General features: G+C 41.1%; 1 protein-coding gene across 1 annotated transcript in view; it reads left to right on the forward strand.

Annotated features, from left to right (window-relative positions):
- Nucleotides 1-23,083, forward strand: part of RLF (RLF zinc finger) — a 36,946-nt gene that overhangs the window by 4,120 nt on the left and 9,743 nt on the right. Inside the window, exons 2-4 of the mRNA XM_066564816.1 lie at nt 1,649-1,803; nt 7,869-7,950; nt 15,909-16,041. Coding sequence (XP_066420913.1) covers nt 1,649-1,803; nt 7,869-7,950; nt 15,909-16,041 — 370 coding nt within the window. The remainder of the gene's footprint in view (nt 1-1,648; nt 1,804-7,868; nt 7,951-15,908; nt 16,042-23,083) is intronic.

Consider the following 23,083-nt stretch of genomic DNA (forward strand, 5'->3'; position numbering starts at 1 on the left):
AACTTAAAGTGAATTGAAAACTGAATGGCCTCACCATCCTTGTAAGGACAGTTTGACTTGGTTTGAATGTTGGGGTGAAGCACTCTGAACTTTTTTCTTTCCCCATGCAGTCTTCACAGAAAATCACAGAATCACTGGGTTGGAAGAGACCTTAAAGATCATTGAGTCCAGCCCATGCCCTAACACCTCCACTAAACCATGGCATCGAGTGCCACATTGCTGCTTTGATTTTTAAGATTTTCTAAGCCTTCTGATGTTTACATTCTTGTAGCAAACTTTGTCACACACTTTCTGTAGATAACTTATTGTTTTACATTCTTTTATAGAAGAAGAGAAATTTGATGGATAACTTATTGTTTTACATTCTTTATAGAAGAAGAGAAATTTGATGGACTGTTGGTTTGTCCAGTGTCATTGGAGAGGTGGCAATTTCACCCTCCAAAATAAAAAGAAGTGTCTCAGACAGTTCAGTTGATGATTAAGGCATTTTCAATGTGTACAAAACAAATCCATCCAAACAATCTGGTGACATAATCCCAAATAGCTGCTCTAAAAACTCACCACATGGTTTGTTATCTTAGAACCTTTCTGTTTAATTGCAATTAACGTTACATGAATAGAGCTCTCTTGGACTATGCCCACCCAAGCTTCTAGAATTATTCTGAAATTATCCTTTTACCCAGTTTTTCTGGGATGTACTGGTGTTGTCCCTGTGTTGATGTGATTTCTGTTAAAACTGGCTAGATTTTATATTGCTGCTTTAGTGCCCAGGTAATGTGGGATTGCTGTGGCCAAGGAGTAAAATCTGGGGTAATTTTGTGTTTGAAAAATGCCTACATAATGATCTCATCTGGGTTTTGGATTCCTTTCTGGTGGCTTCATGTTTGCTGTGTGGGTAATGCAGGGATGTTTCCAATACTACACCTGTAGTAATGTTCTTAATCTTGAGTTTCTGCCTATTTTTTGTGCATTCTCACTAGTGATAAAGATTCCAGCGTTACATACATGGCTCTGTCTCCATGGTAGATGTACAAAAGGAGCCAAGTGTAGGACTTCTCCCTGAATTTTCTACTTAATAGCTCACATTTCTGCCAATTGCATCTAGCTTTCTCCCAGGTAGAAATTCTGATAACTTTATCAAGATAATAAACTAAATAAAATCTATTTCAATTAAAGGGAGAATTTCTGTTGCAATGAAAATCTGTCACTTTAAATTCTTCTTCAGGGTAAAAATTTCTCTCTTCCAGAATGATTCCACTCTATGTGTCTGATATGTTGTATTGATATTTGTTTTTAAGCAAAAGTGTGTTACATGGCTCTGTCTCCATGGTAGATGTACAAAAGGAGCCAAGTGTTGGACTTCTCCCTGAATTTTCTACTTAATAGCTCACATTTCTGCCAATTGCATCTAGCTTTCTCCCAGGTAGAAATTCTGATAACTTTATCAAGATAATGAAGTAAATAAAAATATATTCCAATAAAAAGGAGAATTTCTGTTCAGGTGAAAAGCTGTCACTTTAAATTCTTCTTCAGAGTAAAAATTTTCTCACTTCCTGAATGATTCCTCTGTATGTGTCTGATATTGTGTATTGATATTTGGTTTTAAGTGTGTTATAAGAATTTCTAATGCTAACTCATTTTGTTTCAGACACTGCTCCAGTATGCTGGCAGTCGGGGTGCATCAGAACATATTTTACCTTTTTTGGAAGTGTATCGAATCTCCATCCAAAGCTTTGCTAATGCAAGACCTTACTTGACTACAGAATGTGAAGATGTTCTTTTGGTACTTGGCAGGCTAGTGCTGTAAGTTTGAAGTTGGTATATTAATTTTTTTTGTTGTTGTTTTAAAAAGAATTGGATTTTATAAATTAAATGACAAGCTGTTGAAATTGTTTATTGCTTAATTTGACAATTATATTTGCAATTTATCTAGTACATTTAGTACATTTTTAATTATACCACAAAAATGTATTTGAGCATTTAATTAATTAACGTGGACAAGTTCTTTATTCTTCTGTATTTGGATAATCATGTAGGTATTAGGAGGGCTCTGTTCTTTCTTAAAACATTCTGCAAGTATTATTTTCTGTGGAAGAGGCTTAGTGTAGTACTCATTAAACAGAAGCTTCAATATTAGACCTTCACACATGGATTAATAAACTTTGTCCCTTGCTCTGCAGTTGCAGCTCTGTGTGTCCTGTCCCCTTTAGCGCAGGGACATTCTGGATGTGTCTCTTGTTGAAAAGGAGAAGCTGATTTGTGTTCATGGCAGTCTGAGCTGTGCTGGAAGATTGCAAAGCAGACTAGACATGACTTAAAGCACAGCAATTCCTGGAACAGAATAGAGAACGTTTTACAGCCCATCAGCTGAATTGGGATAACTTGGAGTTCCTCAAAGTCTGTCCTAAGTGCAAAGCAGCTTTTTGTGATTGAAGAGTGTAGAATGAGGGTTTTATATAATCAGTATAACCTGAGAGTGATAAGGGGATGTGCTGGTTGTTCCTTGCTAGTGAGTTTTCATCTGAGGAGGGAGGGTGAAAATCTAGAACCTTGAATATGAAGATCATCATAGAATAAAAGTGATTCTGTGGCAGTACTTGGGGTTTTTTTGTTATCAGTCTACTTGTTTTGTGGTCTGAACTTGGGTATTCTCTTTAAGATGGACTTCAGCAGTGAGCTCCTTGGGCAAATGCTTTATTTTGTAATGGATTGACTTGCAATAAAAATGAACAGCTCAGAACCAGATCATCTCCAAATGATGCCTTGCATTATCTTCTTTTTAATTGTGAGAAATATGAGAACTAGGAGTGGTTTGGGATTTTTTGAAGACATGAAATCAGGAGAAGTGTGTCTCAGGTTCTTACAGTGGGAACCTAAGGCTTTAACTGCATTTACCTGGTACCTGATACACATTTTTGGCAAAATATCTTCATTTATTTTTCAGTCTGTGCTCTTAAGGATAGAGTATTATTGTTTTCATCATACTATCATGAATTACCTTGTGTATTTGGTTGTTTCCTACTGAAGTAATTTTAAAAGTTTGTCATTTAGTGTTTGTCTGCAGGGCATCTCTGCTTGGACTATTTTCTGTATGTTTTGCCACTGTTAGATATCTTGGGGTGTAAATCCTAATTCTGTAACAAAATTGCTTTTCTCCTGTTGGGAAATATCAGAATATTCTGCTTTTGCTAATATGTTTTTTTCCAGCTTTCAGGGGGAGGAGTTTGTTGTAGCCTGTATGTTCAGAAAACTTTGTGTTAGAGGACAGTAGAAAAGCTGACTTGCTGAAATCTTCTCTTTCTTACAATGATTACATTTGAAAGGAATCTAAAGAATGAGGAATACAAAGAGTGAGGTGGAAGATAAGGAGGATAATGGCATACCAGAATTAACTCTCCCACAGTTTCTCATAAGTTTCTAAGGGAGTGTGAGAGAAGTTAGAGCAGGGAATAAAAGATAAAAGTTGAGGTTCCATGAGGGAGGAAGACTGTTACCTAGTTAGGGACATGAAAACTTACTGTTCCCATGGAATTGGGATTTTTGAGGCGACAGTTGGGTTCCCCACAGCAATCATACACGCTGTGTTTTCAGAATTGAACTTTGGTTGGAAGTGAAATGAGCAAATTTGCTGTTCCAAAGCAGAAGTGCTCTACTTCCTATTGAAATCCTCCTCCCCTTCCAACATTCCTCCTGGAGAAGAGGAAAAGAACTTCCTCCTCCTGGCTTCCTTCTCAGCAGGGTGAGCCAGCAACAGCGAAACTCCGTGTGCTGTGGATTCCCCTGCTGGGTCCCGTTTGTGCTCACAGTGCAGCTGACATGATTGTGGGACTGTGCCTCCCCTAAAAAACATCGTGTTCGTGCAATGTGAGATGTTGTTGGTCCAGCCTCAGGAAACAAAAGGAAAGCTTGGAGTGGCTGCTTTTGTAGATGGCAGGTGTGACAAACAATGACAAACACTCGGGGGTGTGTGTGGGTGGCAAACAGGAATGTTCTTTTTGGCCGTGCTGCTTTGTTCAAGTGGAATTTGGACAGGTTACTCTCACAGCCCCAAAGCACAGTGCATTCCCCTCAGCCCCAGGATCGCTATTTCAAAGGTTTTGCTTCTCTAGAAGAATTACTCAAGAATTAACCATATCAGAGATGTCTCTCACTGGCAGCTGGCTATCCTTGTGAACCTTCAAGGAGACCCTTGAAGCTGGTTATTCACTCAAACTTCTGTGAGTGCTTTATTTCTGAGGCTGGTGTGAGGGGGAAGGTGTCATGTACCATCAGTAGGAAAATTTTACTTCCATCTGAAAATGGTTTATTTGATTCTAAGATAAATAAATTAAAAAAGAAGAAATATTTGGTCATAAGTCACATGGTGTTTGCCTGTAACTAAGATTTAACTGCTTTCCACTTTCTCCTGTGTTCTGTGATGGCACTGAACTGAAAGAACTGAAAGGGAATTTACCACTTCTACAACTTTGAGAAGGTGTTAATATGGTTTTTTTTCAACCATAAAAAGCGAAAGGAGATTTGAATGCCATCAAGAAGCAAAACTGTATTGAACCAGTCAGAGCAGTCTGCCTCAAGCTTGTACCTCTAGCTCACCTATGGAAGAAAAAATTCCCCTAATTTTTATTTTTTATTATTTCTATTTTTATTGTGTTGTTGTTGTTGTTGTTGTTGTTGTTGTTGTTGTTGTTGTTGTTGTTGTTGTTGTTGTTGTTGTTGTTGTTGTTGTTGTTGTTGTTGTTGTTGTTGTATCTGGCAGATGTTGTTCCAGGAGGAATGTGCTTGCTTCCCTCAGCACTCTGTGAGCAGGCACAGGTGACACTGAGCTGTTTGTGTCACAAACACTTCTCAGCCTAATCCACTGCTGCAGGCTGATTCACCAGCTTGCATTTACCACTCTGCTGTCTATCATTAGGAGCTAATTCAACTCTTCATAAGCACAGGTTAATTCCTGGCAACAAGTGAACAATGCATGCTGATAATCCAATGGATAATGACTCATCTTTTTGTCTCTGAGAAGATTAGCATAGAAAAGTGTTCTCATACAATCCAAAGATGAACACAGTTCTGAAAGGTTTTAAAATTTAATTTAAAAGTTTCTGTGAATGAGGTATAACTGAAATGGGGTATTACTGCAAAATTATATGCAAATAATATGTTGAATTTTGCATAGAATTATTTGTTCCAAAATAAAGAAATTTATATCTAAGATACCTTTACTTAAAAGATATTTTGAAGTTGAGTGTTTGAGATGGGTAATATTTCTTCTAATAATGTAAACATTCAGGCACCCATCACAGTTAATTTGCAAAAATTGTGATTGAAGTTTAGAATTGAGTTTTGCATAGGTAGGCATTGTGGTGGTACTGGTGGAGTAGGGTTAGGAAGGTTTGACTTCTTGGCATGATCCTGGAATTTTGATTTGTGGCCTAGCCATGACATGTAAACTCTATTTAGTTGCATTACAATAGAGAGGGAAATGGGATTTCAGGGGCAGAAGTGTGTTTTAAAGTATTGTATAATAAGGACTAAAAGAAAGAATTAAGCTATTAAGAATTAAGTGTGTTGTCCCCCTTGGGAGTGGAGAAGTTTTTATGCACCTGTATGTTTGAATCAATTCTTACAAAAAGACTTTTTTAATTGACTTAGAATTCTAATTATTCTTCTGCCAAGGAAATTGTGATTGGAATATCCTGGATATTGCTTTTACAATTGTGCTGTGAGTTGTTTTACGTGGTAGTTTATAATCTGGAGCTCCAGATTTCTTATGGAGTGACTTCCAGACCAGAGTTCTCTGTGTTGGGATCCTGAGGAGGACTTGAAGACTTGCAGCACAAGAACCTTTTCCTTCTGGTTCAGATCAGTCCTGTGTTACAGACAGTAATTCTGGAGGAATAAATGAAATCCTCTTGTCTTCCTAGACTACCTCACTCCGTGTACACAATGCTTTCAAAATGTAATTGCAGATTTTTTCAGTGCCCAAGTAGCAACTTAATGCTTAAGTGTAGAAAAATGATGTTTAAAAGCTTGCTCTGTCATTTTGTTCTAGTCTATTATATTACATAACCAGTATCATAGATATGAAAAAGAAATGTTCTAGAAAATGTAATTCTAGGAGTTGAAAGTGGACATAGGTAGGATTGAGTGACTAAGTCTGAAAGTGAGGTGTGCATCAAAAGACTTGACAAAAGCACATGGACTATGAAGTTTGCAAATGTGTTATGGCTGTAGGGTCTGTGTGACTTGGATGAAAACAGAACACGTACATAGGGATTTTCTTGGTTGGTTGGTGTTGTTTGGGAGTTTTTGTTGGTTTTCTTGGTGTTGTTTCATAGAGTTTTTAAAGTTTTAGGGTTTTTTAACATTAAAATAGAGTTCAGGTGTTTCATAAAGTTGATTTTCATGGTCTGTTAGCAACCACCTGGGTCTAAGCATTTGGGCTGGTGAATTAACTTGAACTGCCAGGTGTGACTAGAAGGCGCAGCAAAGTCCTATTTATTTTATTGAGACCTGTGACAGTGGCAATGTCTGGTGCTCCTGTTGGCAGCTTTTTCATCAGCAGCAGTCTTGTGCCTAATGGTGTGAATAATGATGGAATGACAGTGGGAAAGGCTGTTGTGTTTTCTGCCAATCTAATAAAAGTACTTAGAGCTTTTTGCAACAGCCTCTCTTTCAAGAAACCAGGGTTGGGAGTGAACTGAAATGTATGAAATGTGAAAAGGATGGCCAGATACTTATTCAATATTCATCCATTTGGACCTGTTGATGTATATGGCTGCTGAATCTGAGTGGGCATAGCATTTGGTAGGTAGCTGTTCAATGCATTAGTCAGGAGGAAGATGGACATTATTTTGGAGTACTAAGTAAATCTGAAAATCATGTTTGCTTCATGGTCTTCTCTTCCTTTTCTACTTCCCCACGCTCAGTTCTTCTGTCTGAACGTGTTGCCCTATCCATCTTCTATTTAATATTTGAGAGGATGTTTTGAAGAAAAAGTAGCAAGACTTGAAACTATCTAACAGTGTAGATGTAGCTTATGAAAAAGCTAATAGTGGTTTTTAATAGGTGGTGTCCTAGATTAGTTTTCTTTCCTTATATTGTCACATTTATGAAAACGCTTCTGCTGTGTGGAAGTCTTGTGGATGTCTAGGCAGGGTGTATGGTTAACACTTTTAGTTTGGCTGGGTCTAATTGTTCAGTATGGTTTCAGGCAATCCATGTTCTGTACAAGGCTGGATGGCTCCTGTTTGAGAGCAGCCCAGGCAGCAGTCCTGCCCTGGCAGGCTGCAGTTTGTGCTGGAGGCATTGGAATGCTCCCCCTTTGGCATCAAAGGCTCAGAAAGTGTTTCTAGGTGCTGATGCTCTCTTGACATATCTTGTCCAGATCCATTTTGGTGCTGATGCATGTGTCTCCTGTCAAGCTGTTTCTCAGGGTTTTTTTTCCTATCTATATCAGTGCTGAAATGTTGAGTTAGGTGAAGCTGGCTTTCATTTTCCCTCTAGGCAGAAACCATGCTGGACTCCAGTGAGCTTTATTTAGAATGGTTACTAGGTTTCCTTTGAGAAGAAAGAATAGAATCCTGTGATGCAATATTCCTGGGCTACATTGAATGGACTATCTTTATGATAAGAGTAGCTGCAATCTTAAATTAGAGAGATTGCATGTAGTAAAAGGAGCCCTGTTTCCTTATGATGAATCATGCCTGATTTACAGGCTGTTTCAGGCCTTTAATTGGTTTGCACAATCTAACATGTTTCAGTGTTACTGACATTGCTTAGCTGAATACTGAGTAGTATGTGCCAGAAATGTTATTTAATGTAACAAGAGAATGTGTTCAGGTAGCTTGTTTACTTGCCTTTTGCTTTTCCAGGAGTTGTTTTGAGCTACTGCTTTCAATTCCTGAAAGTGAATTGCCACATGAGGTGTGGTTAGGATTCCATCAATCCATTCAGGTAAGTCTTCTGAATTTCTTTTTTGCAATTTACATATTAAAAACAAACAAACAAAAAAGGCTGCAGTTTTATTCCTTCTCTTCTACCCTTCCCCTGAGTTCCACTTGTCCTGCATTGCTGTTACCTAGGCAGCAAGGATTTCTGAGCAGCAAAAGTCTGACTGCAGCAACTGTACTGGGAGCCTTAATGCCCAAGAGCATATTTATAACCACACTGCTGAACCTGACTGAGGCTTGGTTGAATGATTTGTAGGAGAGACAGACTGAGTTCAATGAAGTGCTGTAACAGCTCTGAAGCATTGCTTTGATGATAAAAGAGCTTTTGTGGAGGCCTGAGTGGCAGGTTAGTGTCTGTACCTGATTGGAGAGGGATGGAAATGCTAGGGCAGGTCTTTAGTCCAGGTGGTTCTTAGAAGTGTTTCTTTATGGGTGGTGCTGAAATAAGCTCATACTACAGCATTCCTACACTCAGATCAAGGTGGCTGATGTAGACTGTGCAGAAAGAAGAGATGTTTTCTGGGTTTTAGTCTGGAGGTTGTACCTGGCTGTCTGCAGGAGCTGCTGTTCCTCATGGGGCTGAAAGACAGGGGCAGTAGTGCTGTATTCATATTGGTGGATATGAACTCCAGGACCAGGGACTGCTCTGTTTCTGCTATTAGCTGTGACTGGTGGAGCTGGGAGCTAATCTCACTTACAAGTTACTGAAGTGAGGATCCTGACAGGAAGTAGTTGGAAGTGGCTTAGACCTTGCAGCTGTCTTTATTGCATGACCTTATACCCATTTGACTGGGGATTTTCTCAGTCCCTGAGGTTTGGCTACTGCTGCATTAGCTCTGAAGATGCTAGTACTGAGTTTCTATTTTTGTTTTCCCTGCAGTCAAGGAAACAGGAGGTGTGAAAACTTTTCAGTAGACTGAAGATGAATAAACCTGTCACTTGAAACTGAGAAGCAGTCTAGCAGAGCTTTGTAGTCCTGCTAGCAGCAGAAGGGACAGAGATGGTCTGTGCTTGAGTGAGTCAAGGTGCAGAGAAACCTCCTTTTCCTGAAATATCATGGAATATTTGCTATCATGAAATAGTTGTATGTGGCATGTACTTGGTAATAGAAAGAAATGCAGTTTGGATAGTTTAAATCCTATTGCCTCAGTGGTGACAAGGATCTATCTGGATTTAGTCCAGCTAAATCTTTAAATTGCTCAATGTTGGAGAATACGTCACTTCCCTGAGGAGATTTTTCATAATGAGAAGATTCAGCCACTGGAACAATGTTCCTTGGTTGTCCAATCAGAATTTCCCCAGGAGTAACTTGTACCCATTACTCCATGTCTTTTCCATGTGAGTTCTTGTAAAAAGGGATTATCCATTGATTTTTGTAGCTACCCATTAAATACTGGAAGGTGGTGGTAAGGTCTCCCCTAAGCCTTGTGATCTTATCTTACACTAAAAGGCAAATAAGTTGTAACTGAGATGGCCTAGACTTGAAACAAGATATTTGGAATATGGGAGGGCATATATAGGCTTTTTTTCACTATAGCAGAGTTACAGTGCAGCTCTAAAAATGTTACTAGCTTTTAACTGGAGGGATCTGCAAGGAGAATTCTTGTTACCAAGTTTAGTGGTTTTTATGATGTAACAGAGAGCAGGTTTTTAGTCTGATGAGATGGCTCTGTTTATGCTGAATATTTTGGAAGGGAGCTGTTAAATTCCAGCAGTAGAAGGGTGTGATGTCCCACTCTTAAGAGGGACAGAGCATCCAAGATTTGTAAACCCTTGTGGCCTTAAGAATCTCCAGAAGTCAGAGGATGCACAAACCCAAAATTTTCTTAGTAAATTACATGCTTGGCATGGAAATTGGTGTATTAGTGCTTTAGCTGCTATGTAGGCACACAGCAGGGGGGGTTGGATAAAGGGTTAAGGTAACTTCTCCAGCCACATTTTGTTCTTTTTCACAATGTGTTATTAGCAACAATCCTTGTGTCTTATTACCAACAATTTGTTGGGTCCTCAGCATCTCACTGTTGGTGTTTGGGCCATACATGTGAGCCCTTATCTTCTGGGGTTCTGCAAAGGGTGGCAAAGCTCAGATCTCTCATGTCAACTTTTAGAACTAAGGGAAAATTCAAGAAGTGCTGCTGTCAGGAGTAGTAATATATAGCTGGCTTTTGTAGTGACTTTTTGAAGCTACAGCTTCCAAGTTTAGCACTCACCTAATGCTGCCCATAGTTCAGATAGTGAGCTGATTAAACATGGTGATACTCTGAAAACTTGCTGAAGAGCTTTGTGGACTTTTACAAAGAGGTGTTTCTAATAAGATTTTGAAGTAGCTCTCTGGCAGAGGTATGAGGATGACAACACTTCTACCCTGCCTGGAGTACAGTAGGAACCCAGTTGTCACCACAGAAGGAGTATGTGAGTCATATGAAGGGCAATAGGGACAGGAATCACTTGTAGGCTGTCTTGTAGGTTTAAAACCTGTGTGTGACTGTGATGTGCAGATCTCCAGGCAAATCCAGTAGGAAAGCACCACAGAATATTATGTTAGCATGTGCCCAAGACTGAGCTTATTGCTTTCCTAACAAAATGAACAAGCTTGACTTCAGAGGACTGAAGTAACCCTAATATGGGAGGTATTTTTTGGATCTGCCTGCAGTAATTGTTGCTCTGTAACAATCTACACAGGTAATGGCAGTCAGTGAAGCTTCAAATAAATTTTCATCCCAGGAGTGTGAAAGGTGAGTGAGGGCTTGCATTTCAAAGCATCAAGGTATGGGGACTGTCCTAGACCTGGGAGTGTCACTGATGTCCAGTTTATACTGGACACACAAAATGCTGTCAAAATCTTTATTTGGTGTCTGAACCTGTTTGTTCTGGTATCCTGAATAACAGCAGTTATGCCTTGCAGTCACCCACGAGTCCAGTTTTCCTCATCCCTAAGCAAGATCAGAGGCAGCTTAGGCAAAATGAAAACAAGATGTGAGATTGTATGGCAGGAGTCTCTGCATGGATTTATTTAGTGGCAGCAAGCAAAAAGATGCAGGTACAAGTGGGGGAAAGCTGTAAAATATGAGAAAGGATTTGGGCAGAATTAAAACAGGGCTCTTGATACAAGTAAACAATCTGGGGGAGGAGCTCAGTGGAGAGGTACTGTGTGGATTGATATAATCTAGTTAGGTGAAGAAGGTAAAACCATGCATTCAAAAACATCTTCAGTGGGAGCAGAGATATTTTGCTTTGGGTATTGAATATGGGTTGTGGAACAGGGTTCCCTTCAAGCCTTACAAAGAGCATCAATACTTTATTTAGAAAAGCTGTGAATTGAGGAAGAGCATAAGCCAAAAACTTCTGTGAAGCTGTAATAGATGCTGATCACTCTAAACTGCCAGGACTGAAAAATCCTGATGTCTTCAGTAAACTGTTTCAAGGCTTGTCTTTTCTTTTGAACCTTGTCCATAGGCTCTTACTGTATTATTCTTTCCTGACTTCATCTAGGATGAAATGTTTTATGTTCTGCTCTTTAGAACCTGTTTATGGTGTTGTAGTAACTTAATGAGATCTATATATGTAAATGTTGCATTAAGTTTCTTCAAGGACTTTTGATGTATTCATAATAGATTTTCTGCATATATTCCCATTAATATTAGCTTTATATTCTTCAGCAGATCCAATATGGTTCAGCTAAGCACTGTAGTGGAAGGGGAGTGTAGTGATAGTAGTTAAATATTTATGCTACATATGTTGGTGAATTTTATATTTGGTATTTTGAAATTTGAAATACCCTGAATCTCAAACACTCAGCAAATCAGTTTGCTTGTATCAAAAGCCTCTTCTTTCTCACCTTCTTAGGTCCTTTCAGCCCTCAATACAGAGGTGCTGAAATGTGATGGATCCCCATAGCTGGGCTGGGCTCTGCTGGCTCTGCATCCTGAACCCCTCAGCTTAGGGAACAGTTGCTCTTGGGAAATCCTTGTTTAGTTGATGTCTGAATCATTGAATGTCATAATCAGAGGGACAGTTGTATTTTCAGTACCTAACCTCTGTCCAGGTTCTATAATTTTAAATTTCTTTCTGTCAGCCATGTCCTTCCAGCAGTGATGGCAGATGAATGGGCTGCTCTGGCTGTTTCTGAGCTCCTCAGTGCTTTGATTGGTAGTTCCACCCCTTTCTAGGGTGTAGCACCTGTGCTGAATAAAGCTGATGAAAGCTCATCAGTTCAGTCTTCAAGGTGAAGTTTGAGCACACAGGCTCTTAAATGCTGATGGGTTTTGGAGTTAGTCTTTGACCTGATCTATACTTGAGACTGAGGGAGATCAATGCTGTGACATGAGTGTGAGGGAAGAGAATTTACCATGGATGCTCTGGCAACCTGTTGTGTTGAAAAAACTTAATGCTGTGTGACATGTAGGCAAAGGCCTGAAGTAGAGGTTGTTGAAATGAGCTTCTGTTGATTTTTTAGGTGAGATCCAGTATGTTGTCTACCTGCACACCTGTAGCTGTTTTCTTAGTCATCCTCAAGAGTGAAGATAATATACATAGACTTCCCATAGGAAATAACCATCAGTTACAGAAACTGGGCTGTGGTTAGGTGCTTCATGGATGCAAATTTAGATCAGTTTTTTGTTTTCCAGTGGTGTTTTTAAAGCTATCCTGAGGCTGCAAGTTGAGCATCTTTTGGCAGTAGCATTGTGTTAAGCATTGTGTGTCATTCACCTGGCTGGTTCTATTGGCATGCCATTTAGCTCAGTGTCAAGGGGGGAATTGATCATGTTTTAGTTTTAAAAAGCAAAACAAAACAAAACAAACCCTCTTCTTCTCTGAGGGTCTTTGTGGTGAGTTCTGTTCACTGTTCCAGCATGCAGTGAAAGCAAAGACTTGAGAGGAAGAGCAGCTGTGTGAGCCTAAGGATGGCTAAAGTGATGTTCTCAAGTCCTTCAATTCAAAGGAAAATTAAATTCAAATTCAAAGGCTGAAACCTTTGTGTGTCAGTCTCTCGGTGCTGATAGCTAAGGGCAGTTGGAGCTCTGGTCAAGAGCATGTAAAGTCCATTGTGTCTTTAGCATCCAGGTGTGACTCTCCAAAATTACTTTACACCTTCTGAGTGGCATTTCAGGCTCAAGACCAGAAATCAGTCATTGCAAGCATCCTACTTGGCTATCTTTGCATCTGCTCCAACACCAACTCCTCTACCAATACCAACACCTGATTTTTGAGGTGGTTTTACCAATAAGTTACTCCTTAGTTTTACTTCCTTTATAATCACTTTTAGAAGTAGTGTGGTCTTTAATGATTTCAGTTAGCAGGTTGCTATGAGCTAACAGTTGGAACACAGTTACAAAGGTTATCTAAAACTAAAATTAACTTTGTGGCAATAGCTACAGAAAATCTTTAGTACTGCTAAGGAAGATGAGATTGTTAAAGTTACCAAAACTGCTTGATTGTTGCATTCAGCTATGAGACTTCTAATTTATGGTCCTTAGAAGGTGGAAGTCTGCACTATAGTTCTGCATTTGGAAAGAACTCCTAATGTCTGGGGTTTTGTTCGCTCTGATGTTGGTTTGGTTTTTTTCTTGTAATTGGAAAAATACTCATATAGGGCAGAAGCACTGACTTCCACAAAGTGTGCTTTCAGACATATTTTGGAGTTTCACTGTGTTCAATCTGCAGCTCTCTGAAGTTTTCTGTTGTGGCAGAGTGTGCTGGAAGACAGCTCAGTTACCTGATCCACCTCTTCACTCAGAGTGAGAGGCCTTTCTTCAGTCAGCTTGCTTTGGGTCCTGCCCCACCACACGTTGTCTTTAAGCAATGGAAAATGCACAAATTTCCTTTAGTCCTTTCAAAATGAGTGTTTACATATGGAAACGCTTCCTGCACACACACTTAGGGAATTTCCTTTCCTGTGACTCCCTCACTAGACAGCTCCAGCTACCTTCTGGCAATATAGGGAAGATAAAGACACCTCTAAGATTTTCCTTTTCACCCTCTCTTCTGCACTTGGTGGTCTGTGCTGGATGTGCATTACTGTGGCACATGAATGGTACAGGACAGTTGCAAACTCGGTGTTGTACTGCAGTGGAGTTTCAAAAGTGCCAAATGGGAATAAGCACTTCAGGAATCTCTTGGTCATGCTGTGTTTGAGGCTGTTCAGCATAGCTAGCCTTGTTTGCAATAAGGTCTCACTGCTGACCTACACATAAATCACAGTCCCTGGAGACCTGTGGTGCCAAACTGGAATCCAGCCAGCTTGGATATCCGCCAAAGGTTGGGCTTTTGTGACCAACCTGTGTTGTTGTCACTTTGGGACAGTGACCAAGCTGTTCTGATACTGGAGGTTGTACCATGAGCAGCTCTTCCATTTGCCTGTGTGGAGCTTCCCTGAGTCCCTGTCAGGGATGTCCTGATGGCTGCCCAGCGGTGTCAGCTGCTCTCTGCTTCTGTAGGACTGGCAGATAATGAATGTGCTTTATCCCATTATTCAGACAATAAATGTGTTAAAAATTCAGCTCACCCTGAGAAGTGCTACTGGGAGACAGCTGCCAGTTGGGCTTGTACAGTTTGTCAAAAGCCTTTTTAGTCTGGCTGTTGAGCTGGTTTTTTTACCTGCATTTTGTCCACTTTTCCTTATTTTAACAATTTGGTTTTCAAGATACTGTGGGAGATTGTCAGAAGCCTTGCCAAGTATGACTAATATCATCTGTAGCTTATCACAGAAGGCAGTCAGATTACTGGATGTAGTTTCCAGGAGAATTTGTCCCATGTTCTTTTTGGGGTCAGGCTATGCTGACTGGCCTGTAGTTCTCCAGGGTTTCTTACTCTTGGTGATTTCTTCAAGTCACTAGAAACCTTTCTCCAGTAAAGGTACAACAGAGGCTATCAAAAGCAAGCCTGAGGTTAAAGATTGTGTTAAAAATACAAACTTGACACACAGCTCAGCAGAAGGAGGGGGAATTGCCACATATTGAACTTAAGATCTGCTGTGACAAGCATTTTTACTGAAGGTGTAGCCACAAATTGCTCACAGTTAGCTGGCTTTATTTGTCAGCATTAGGAAATTTTGAAAGATGATATTTAATGCTTTCAGTTCAAGTCACTCTACATTTGTTTCTCTAATAGGGACATCAAATGCCTGGAATTTGTTTTAAGCTGCTTTCTTTTCTGTGTTAGACTCTAGATTCTTCCCATGTGTAATGTCTTATTTAAATTCCTCCTTTACTCCTCAGATTCCCAGAACTGAAAGCAGTAGGTCTCTGATCACTCTGAGCCATGTGCTGTGTACAGAGGTTTTGTGGAGGCCTGCTGCTCATGGAGAGTCTCTGGGTCAGGCTTCAGAGCATCAAATCATCCCTGGATCTTAGAATAAATGCACTGGATATAGATTAGTGTCTAAGAAATCTGCATCTTCATTTGCAATAGAAGAAAGTTTTCATCTTAATGATGGAATATCCCATGGCATTCTTCAGCCAGTGACTGATGGCTCTCATGACTCTCACAGTGAATTGACTGGCTCATCTTTAGTGGAAACACTAAATGTGCAATTTTAGACTCTTACCATTGTGGTATTCATTTTGAAAATCCACTCTTTCTTCTGAGTTATTCAATAGCATTATATGCTTTGATACAAAATCATCCTTTGTCTTTTATACAATTCCTGGTTTTTATATATATACACACATGTACATGGAGAACCATAAAAATTGCAGAAGAGTTACAACTGCAGAATAGGCTTTTTGATTTGAGCCATTTTAGCCAGCTCAGTCAGAAATTGGAATGTTTTGCAGTAGGATTAGAGAAGTGAAAGGACATTGGACTATTAAAATCCCAATGCAAACTTGTCAAAGCAGTAATGACTGAGAGGAATAGTGTGAAAGCATTAGCATGTAGTGAAATGTTGGGATAGATACTGTAAAATTACATTGGCTTAATTTTTAGCTAAGACTCTTAATGACTTTTTTTTACATTTTATAGGATTCACATGATGCTTTACTGGAATTTGGGAATAACAACCTCCAAATATTGGTGGATATCACAAGGGAAGGGGTATGGAAAAATCCAGTTCTTCTTAAAATTCTATCCCAGCAACCAGTAGAAACTGAGGAAGGTAAGAGTGTGTTTTTAGAGATGATGTGTGGTTGTTCAGAAATTACTTGGGGCAGTTTTGGTGGGTAAGCAGTGACTTGAAGACAGAAGAGTTGCATTTTGAATTGTGTTGTGGGGTAGTATTTATATGTTGCTAAATAATATTTAAATAATATTTATTATGAAACTGTCTCACTGGCATTTTGAATAATGTGTCCAACTGTACAACCAATGCATCTCTGCTTGGACTGTACTATCCATCAGTTTGAATATTTTGAAACTCCATTTTTAAAAATAATGATTTCTTCTTCGATCATAAAAATACAGAAATTTTTCCTCCTGAGATGATTTGTTTCTCATAACTCTGTGCTTTTAAATGTTTTCCTGAACTCTTCACAGGGAGGAATTGAGTATGTCCATACTTTTCAGAGGCATAAAAGATTCACGTGGAAGGGCAGTGTGGAGTGTTATTAACTCTAGGTTGGGAGGCACTTTGTGTGTAGACTGTGGAAATAAGATCTTGATTCAGAAACTGCTGAGAGGTGAGGAACAGGAGGTGCTAGTGTCACTTTATGTAATATAGTCTTTCTAATGTCTTTTAATAAATTCTTTCTTTACTTTGAATTTTTTTCCCATTAGTGGTGCCATTAAGTACTTGTAGCTATTTTATCTGTTTCATTAACTGTGCACTAGACTGCAGTTTACCTCTGGTAGTCTAAAGTTTAAAATAATACAGAAGGGAGGAAGAGTTTATTTTAAACTCTTAAAAATTAAGGAGGGAAAAAAAAGTATTTTAAGTTTTCTTCCGTTCTGGCTTTGGGTAGCCTCTCTTTGAGTTGAAGTATGTCAGTGCTTTTAATAAATAAATAGAAACATGTTACAGTTCTTGAGACATATGTTGCTACTTGTGCTAAAAAAAGAGCAGCCAGTTTGAACTGCAGTTTTCACTGGCCTTCATGTCAGGTGTTAATAGCATGGCAGAAACATTTGAACTGGTGTGATTTAATATCAGCTGGAAACATTTAGCCCCATTCAGCTGCTCCCTTTTCCCTCACCCCCTCTGATGAGAAGGAGACAAGGGCTGAGTTGAGATAAGAACAATTCACTTGTAAACAGCAACGAGATAAGAAAATGAACGGTGACAGCAACAATACCAATACCAAGAGTTTATAAAAGAAGTGATTGCATTCAAAACCACTCTGTTGTGGCCAAAGTGTAGGAGTTTCCCAACCCCCTGCAGCACTGCAGGCTGGGGACAGTGGCTGGGCAGAAAGTGACCTGGGGGTGCTGCTGGACAGCAGCTGGACACGAGCCAGAGTGGCTCCATGTCCTGGCCAGGGTCAGGAGTGCTGCAGGCAGCAGGAGTGAAGCGATGCAGAGAATCAATAAACTCCACGAGCAGATACAGTTGGGGACTGGGTGTATGCTGTGTATGTCAGCACCCAGCACAAGTGAGATAGCTCTCCTGAAAATTGTGCCCTGAGCTTCAGTCTGACCCACATCTTCATTCTCCAAGGTGTTCCATGTTCATTACCTTGCACAACTTCCATGCATATTCAACCCTGGCCCCGCCTGTTCTCCCCTCCCATGGTAATCAGATCCACACCCTTCTGGGCATGCCCTGTTTGCTGTGGTGCTTGCACATTTGAACTTTTCTCCTTTGTGCATGTTCTTTTGGTCCCTTGGTGCTTAGTCTGTCGGCCTTGATCAGCTTGGAGATGGAGGAGTCTCTTTATCTGGGCTCTTTGCATCCCTTGGTTTTCTCTGGTGTTGTTCTTTATGCAAGAAGCTTCAGAAATTTGCATTTTCCTATGCCCTTTGTATCATGGCAGAGGTTTCTTAAGTAAAAAGGTTAAAATTCAACACATAGTTCTACAGGCTAAACTTTAACTGCTTAATTCATATTGCTAATTGGAGTGAACTCCAAAAATCTCTATTTCAGGAGCAGGGAATTGCTCCTGCCCCTGTACTCAGCAGTGGCTGGGCTGCACCTTGAGTGCTGTGTCCAGTTCTGGGCCCTCAGCTCAGCAGGCACATTGTGGTGTTCAACCATGTCCAGAGAAGGGCAAGGCTGGTGAAGGAGGAGTGCCTGGTGGAGCTGGGGTGTGTAACCTGGAGAAAAGGGACATTTTCACTCTCCTCAGCTACTGCAGGCTGTAGTCAGAGGGAGGTTGGCCTCTTCTCCCAGGCCAGCAGTGACAGGCCAAGAGGCCACAGTCTTAAGCTGCATCAGGGGAATTTTAGGCTGGACATGGGGAAAAAATTCCTCACTGAAAGAGTGATGGGGCACTGGGATGGTCTGCCTAGGGAGGGGATGGAGTCACAGTCCTGGAGGTGTTTGGGAACAGACTGGAGGTGGCACTCAGTGCCATGGTTTAGTTGATGAGGAGGTGTTAGGTCATAGGTTGGACGTGATGATCTCAAAGGTCTTTTCCAATATCGTTAATTCTGTGGTTCTGTGGCATTCATTGGAGCTCTTCTGCACAGATGCATTTTTAGGTAGTCTGGAATAGTCCACAGGCACACCTAAACAGTCTGAATGGGACTCAGGAATCCTGTATTAGACAAATCTAACAAAAGCACATTTCTCAAGTAAACTGTTAGACATTTTAAGTAAAGGGTACTTCTGAGAAGTTGAATACCTGCCTAAAATGTTGCTTCTACCATGTGTCTTGCATTTGTGGCAATCTTGGAAACCTTGGTTTGTGTTTCCCCTTGCTCTGAGCAGCTGGAATTAGTCTCTTGGCCTTGTGTAGGACATGGTTGGAGTTGGTATTAAGCAACTATCTCTAGATGTCTACTAAATTAACTTAATCATTTGTTATCTTTAGAATGATACCAAGTAAATGCTAATTTCTGTAGTAGATTGTAAGTCACTGGTGAGTTACAAGGTTTGTCTTTGCTCTTTCACTTGTGTCACTTCTTTGATCTGTATGATGTTCTGTGCTAGCAGGCTCCATTTGATAGAAATGGGAGGAATCAAAGTGTATTTCCTGCAGGTCCCAGAAGGGATGGCAGTTCTGCTTTCAGACTTGGGAGCAGGGGCTGCAGAAGAGGCTCCAGTGCAATTTTCAGTTGCCTTAGTCCAACTGCCATTTTCACCTTCAGTACAACAGCAGCTTCACAAAGTGTCTCTTTCAGTCATCTAAAGCCTAATTTCTTTGAATAGTCTGTATTTCATGCTTTTTGGGGTTTTGTGATGAGTACCTGAGTAGTTTTTGCTTCTGTGAGCCAGATGTGAGAGTGGCTCGGTGTGCCTAGCTGAAGCTGTGGTTTGTGAACTGGTAGTTCATGTTAATGGTCATCAGATGCTTACTTGAGTGAACAACCCTGAAGGTGTGTCAGGTTCCTGCCTTTCTTGTTTAGAGTTCTATATTTTAATTCTGGTTTTTTTTATGCACTGGCCTGGAAAAGGAACTGACATCAAATATTAATATGGTTTGCCAAATTTGTTCCAGCAAAAGTTTCACAGCAGCATTGCAGTGGGTTCTGTTGCTTCTATGGCTGTTAACAAATTGCACTGCCATGTGCTAGGCTGGTGGCTCCTAATTTTTACTGTCAGCTGCTGAGGATGGTTGGTTGGGGCATTAATATTTGCTTGAGGAAAGGGCTTTAACAAAATAATTTCAATTTAGGCCTTTTAGGTGGCTAAACAACACCAGCATCCTGATGGGACCAGCAACCTGATAGTTGATGCTGTGAACAGTTGTGACATCCCATGTCGTCCTGTGCCTCAGGCAGCTTTAATACTGATTCCAAAACTTTAATACTTAAAAAGCTTTAATACTGATTCCAAAACTTCCCCCACTTTTACCTTAACAAACCCAGAACCAAGGAGGTTGGGGTCAGCTTGTTGCTGAGTGCAGCAGATGAATTCCAACATCTTGGTTTGTCTGTCTTGATGAGAGTTGGTTTGAAGGACAGCTGGGATAACCATGCAACAGCTGCTGCTGTATAATACACAGAGCTCAGTGCCAGCTGTGCATACTCAACACACCTTACTGCACATCAGCACCGGTCCTTTTGTCCTGTTCCACCGGGACTTTCAGCAGAAATGCTCACCCAAGATGATGTTTCTCTGGAATGTTCATCATGGAGACCACAGAGTCTTTTCATGCTTTATAAAGGTTGTATTCATAACATTGTGGTGTAACTTAAATTATCTTTCACTGCAAGCATTTTGAGTGAGTGAGGGATCTCTTATTGTTACTATTTGGTCCTGGCTTAAGAGAGCTCTTAAAATGTGTGTTGGGTTGGAAACTGCACTGCCCTTTAGGCCAAAGGGTTTGGGGGGAAGGGTTGCAGGGTGTCTGTGCTGATTTATTTTAGCAAGCTGTTTTAGTCTTGAGAAGTTTGATAGAGCACTGTGACAGAACACATAACAGCAGGAGAGCTAGGAAGAGAAGGAACAAGAAAATCTGTTCATGGACATGTATGGAAATGTAACAGATTTAGGACTGAGTACAAAATTAGGTTCTCTGAGGGAAAACATCTCTTCTCATTTTGCTGTCTATTCCTCAGTTTCTGTTCCTTTTTCAGGAAAAGAGGAAACTTTCTACTTTAGAGTAAAGCTGAGTGCTAGGACAGATGTCTGACTGGTGACTCATTTCTGCATTTTGCTCCTACCATCATCACTTACACCCGCATGATAGAGGAGCTCAGTTTGTCATTTGTCTCCTTTGCAAAGCTCACTACACGCTCGTTTAGGTGTGAAAGAATTGGCCTGAGGGCACAGACCTGCCACCCTTGGTGGGGGAGCATGTGAAAACTGACTGCTCTCAAAGACTGCAGCAAGCTGAGACCCTCTTGTGCATTCTGGCAGAGCTTCCACCTCCATCGAAGTTTCTCATTTGTGCTGGGAGATAAAAGTGTAACTGTTAAACTGGAAGCGTTTCATTTCACTGACTGCAAATAGTCTTAAAATATTCCCCATGTCTTGACTAGCTGGCTCTGCCACTGAAGTAAAACTTCATTTAAGCAGTTGCCAAGTGCATGTCTAGCTGTGTAAACAAGAGGAAATCTTAAGAATTCTTAGGGGAGGTTAAAAGAGTATTTTCTTTCTAGTACGTCCTTTACTTCTTTTTTCCAGATTCAGAAGAGGAATATTCTGTGAGCCAGGAGGTGTAGAAATAGGGACTTGGAGAATTGCTTTGAATTGCTTGTGGGCACTAAAGCCCACTCCATGAATAGCAGTTCCACCTGAAGGGGTGGCTGATGGATAGTGGGTGATCCAGCTTTGTGGGAGTTCTCCCTCAACACTGATCTCCTGGCCATCTGTTGTGGTAGCATCAAATAACATGAAATATCCATATTGGAGCACTGTTAGCTTTCCTCGATGGGGATTCAAGCCCAGTGTCATACAGATGCAGTTTTTAAGGAAGAGAGGAGCTTGTTTCCTAGCAACTGGAGATCTTACTGCAGGCTGCCTCCTGGTCAGGCAGTTCCTTTTGCTTTATCCATTGAAGTTCCTTTAATGTGAAGTGTCAGCTGGATCAAAAGTTTAATGCTCAGAGGTTTGTCCTGTGAAAAACAGAAACCATTACCATAATTTAAATCCTGAAATGATTCTCTAATGGACCACTAAGCTGATTCCTGCAGAATACAAGTTTCACTACAGGCCCCTGAAATGAGTTACCTGGCCCCTGAAATGAGTTTTCTGCTCAGGTGCACGTTGTGAGATTTCTCCCAGCTAGTGTAGTGTCTGTTAGAACACACTCTTGTTTGTTTGGGCAATAGTTTTCATGCTTCCTGCACTTCAAATTTCTTGTTAGGTGCCACCCTCTCTTTTAGAGGTGTACATACCATTTTGGTTTCTTACCATCCCATCTTGCATAGTAATAATAAGATGCTAACATAGTGGAAGAGCCATTGAACAGAAATATTTTCTTAAGTTGTTAGTCTAAAGCAAGCTTTCTTTTTTGACTAATCCAGAGTCTCTTGCATGCACCAGAGGTAACTGGTTGGCTACAGCTGCTGCAGAGCACCATTCTAGTTTGTGTTTATCAGAATGTCTCATGCATTTCCATGACTTCTTGTACAGTTCATCAGCCAGTTTGTTCCTTGGTTCAAATGCATTACAAGCGTGTGTTGAACCATCTCTCTTAATTCACAAGAGTCTTTTGAATGATGTACAGATCTGGAGACTTGTACCAAGGCTTTGTGAAGATATTTATGTGAAGCTGGAAATAGCACCACAGATATTTTGAAGTGTATGATTTCATCATGTTGGTTTTGCACAGCCTGATTTTGGGTAGTGGGGGGGGACATGGAGGTGGCTTCTGTGAGAAGCTGCTGGAAGCTTCCACCATGTCCAGCAGAGCCAGTCCCTGGTGGCTCTGAGGGTGGACATGCTGCTGGCCAAGGCTGGGCCAATTAGAAATGATGGTAAGGCCTCTGTGATGACAGATTTAAGAAGAAAATCAAAACAAAGTAGGGGCAGTTTGAATTCCAGCTAGAGAAGAGGAGGAGGTGAAAACATGTGAGGGAAAACAACATGGAAACAGCAAGGGCAGTGGAGAAGGAGAGGGAGGAGGTGCTCCAGGTGCTGGAGCTGAGATTCCTCTGCAGGCTGTGGTGAGACCATGGTGAAACAGCTGTGCCTGCAATCCATGAATCCATGGGGGAGGCAGAGATCCACCCACAGCCCCTGGGGATCCATGGGGGAGGCAGAGATCTACAGGGGATGCAGAGATCCACCCACAGCCTGTAGGGATCCACAGGGGATGCAGAGATCCACCCACAGCCCTTGGGGATCCACAGGGGAGGCAGAGATCCACCCACAGCCCCTGGGGATCCATGGGGGAGGCAGAGATCCACCCACAGCCATGGGGATCCACAGGGGAGGCAGAGATCTACAGGGGATGCAGAGATCCACCCACAACCCTTGGGGATCCACAGGGGATGCAGAGATCCACCCACAGCCCTTAGGGATCCACAAGGGGTGCAGAGATCCACCCACAGCCATGGGGATCCATGGGGGATGCAGAGATCCACCCACAGCCATGGGGATCCATGGGGGATGCAGAGATCCACCCACAGGGAATGGGGATCCATGGGGGATGCAG

The sequence above is a fragment of the Molothrus aeneus genome, chromosome 23, assembly GCF_037042795.1.
Source record: "Molothrus aeneus isolate 106 chromosome 23, BPBGC_Maene_1.0, whole genome shotgun sequence".
In the NCBI taxonomy this organism is placed as follows: Eukaryota; Metazoa; Chordata; class Aves; order Passeriformes; family Icteridae; genus Molothrus; species Molothrus aeneus.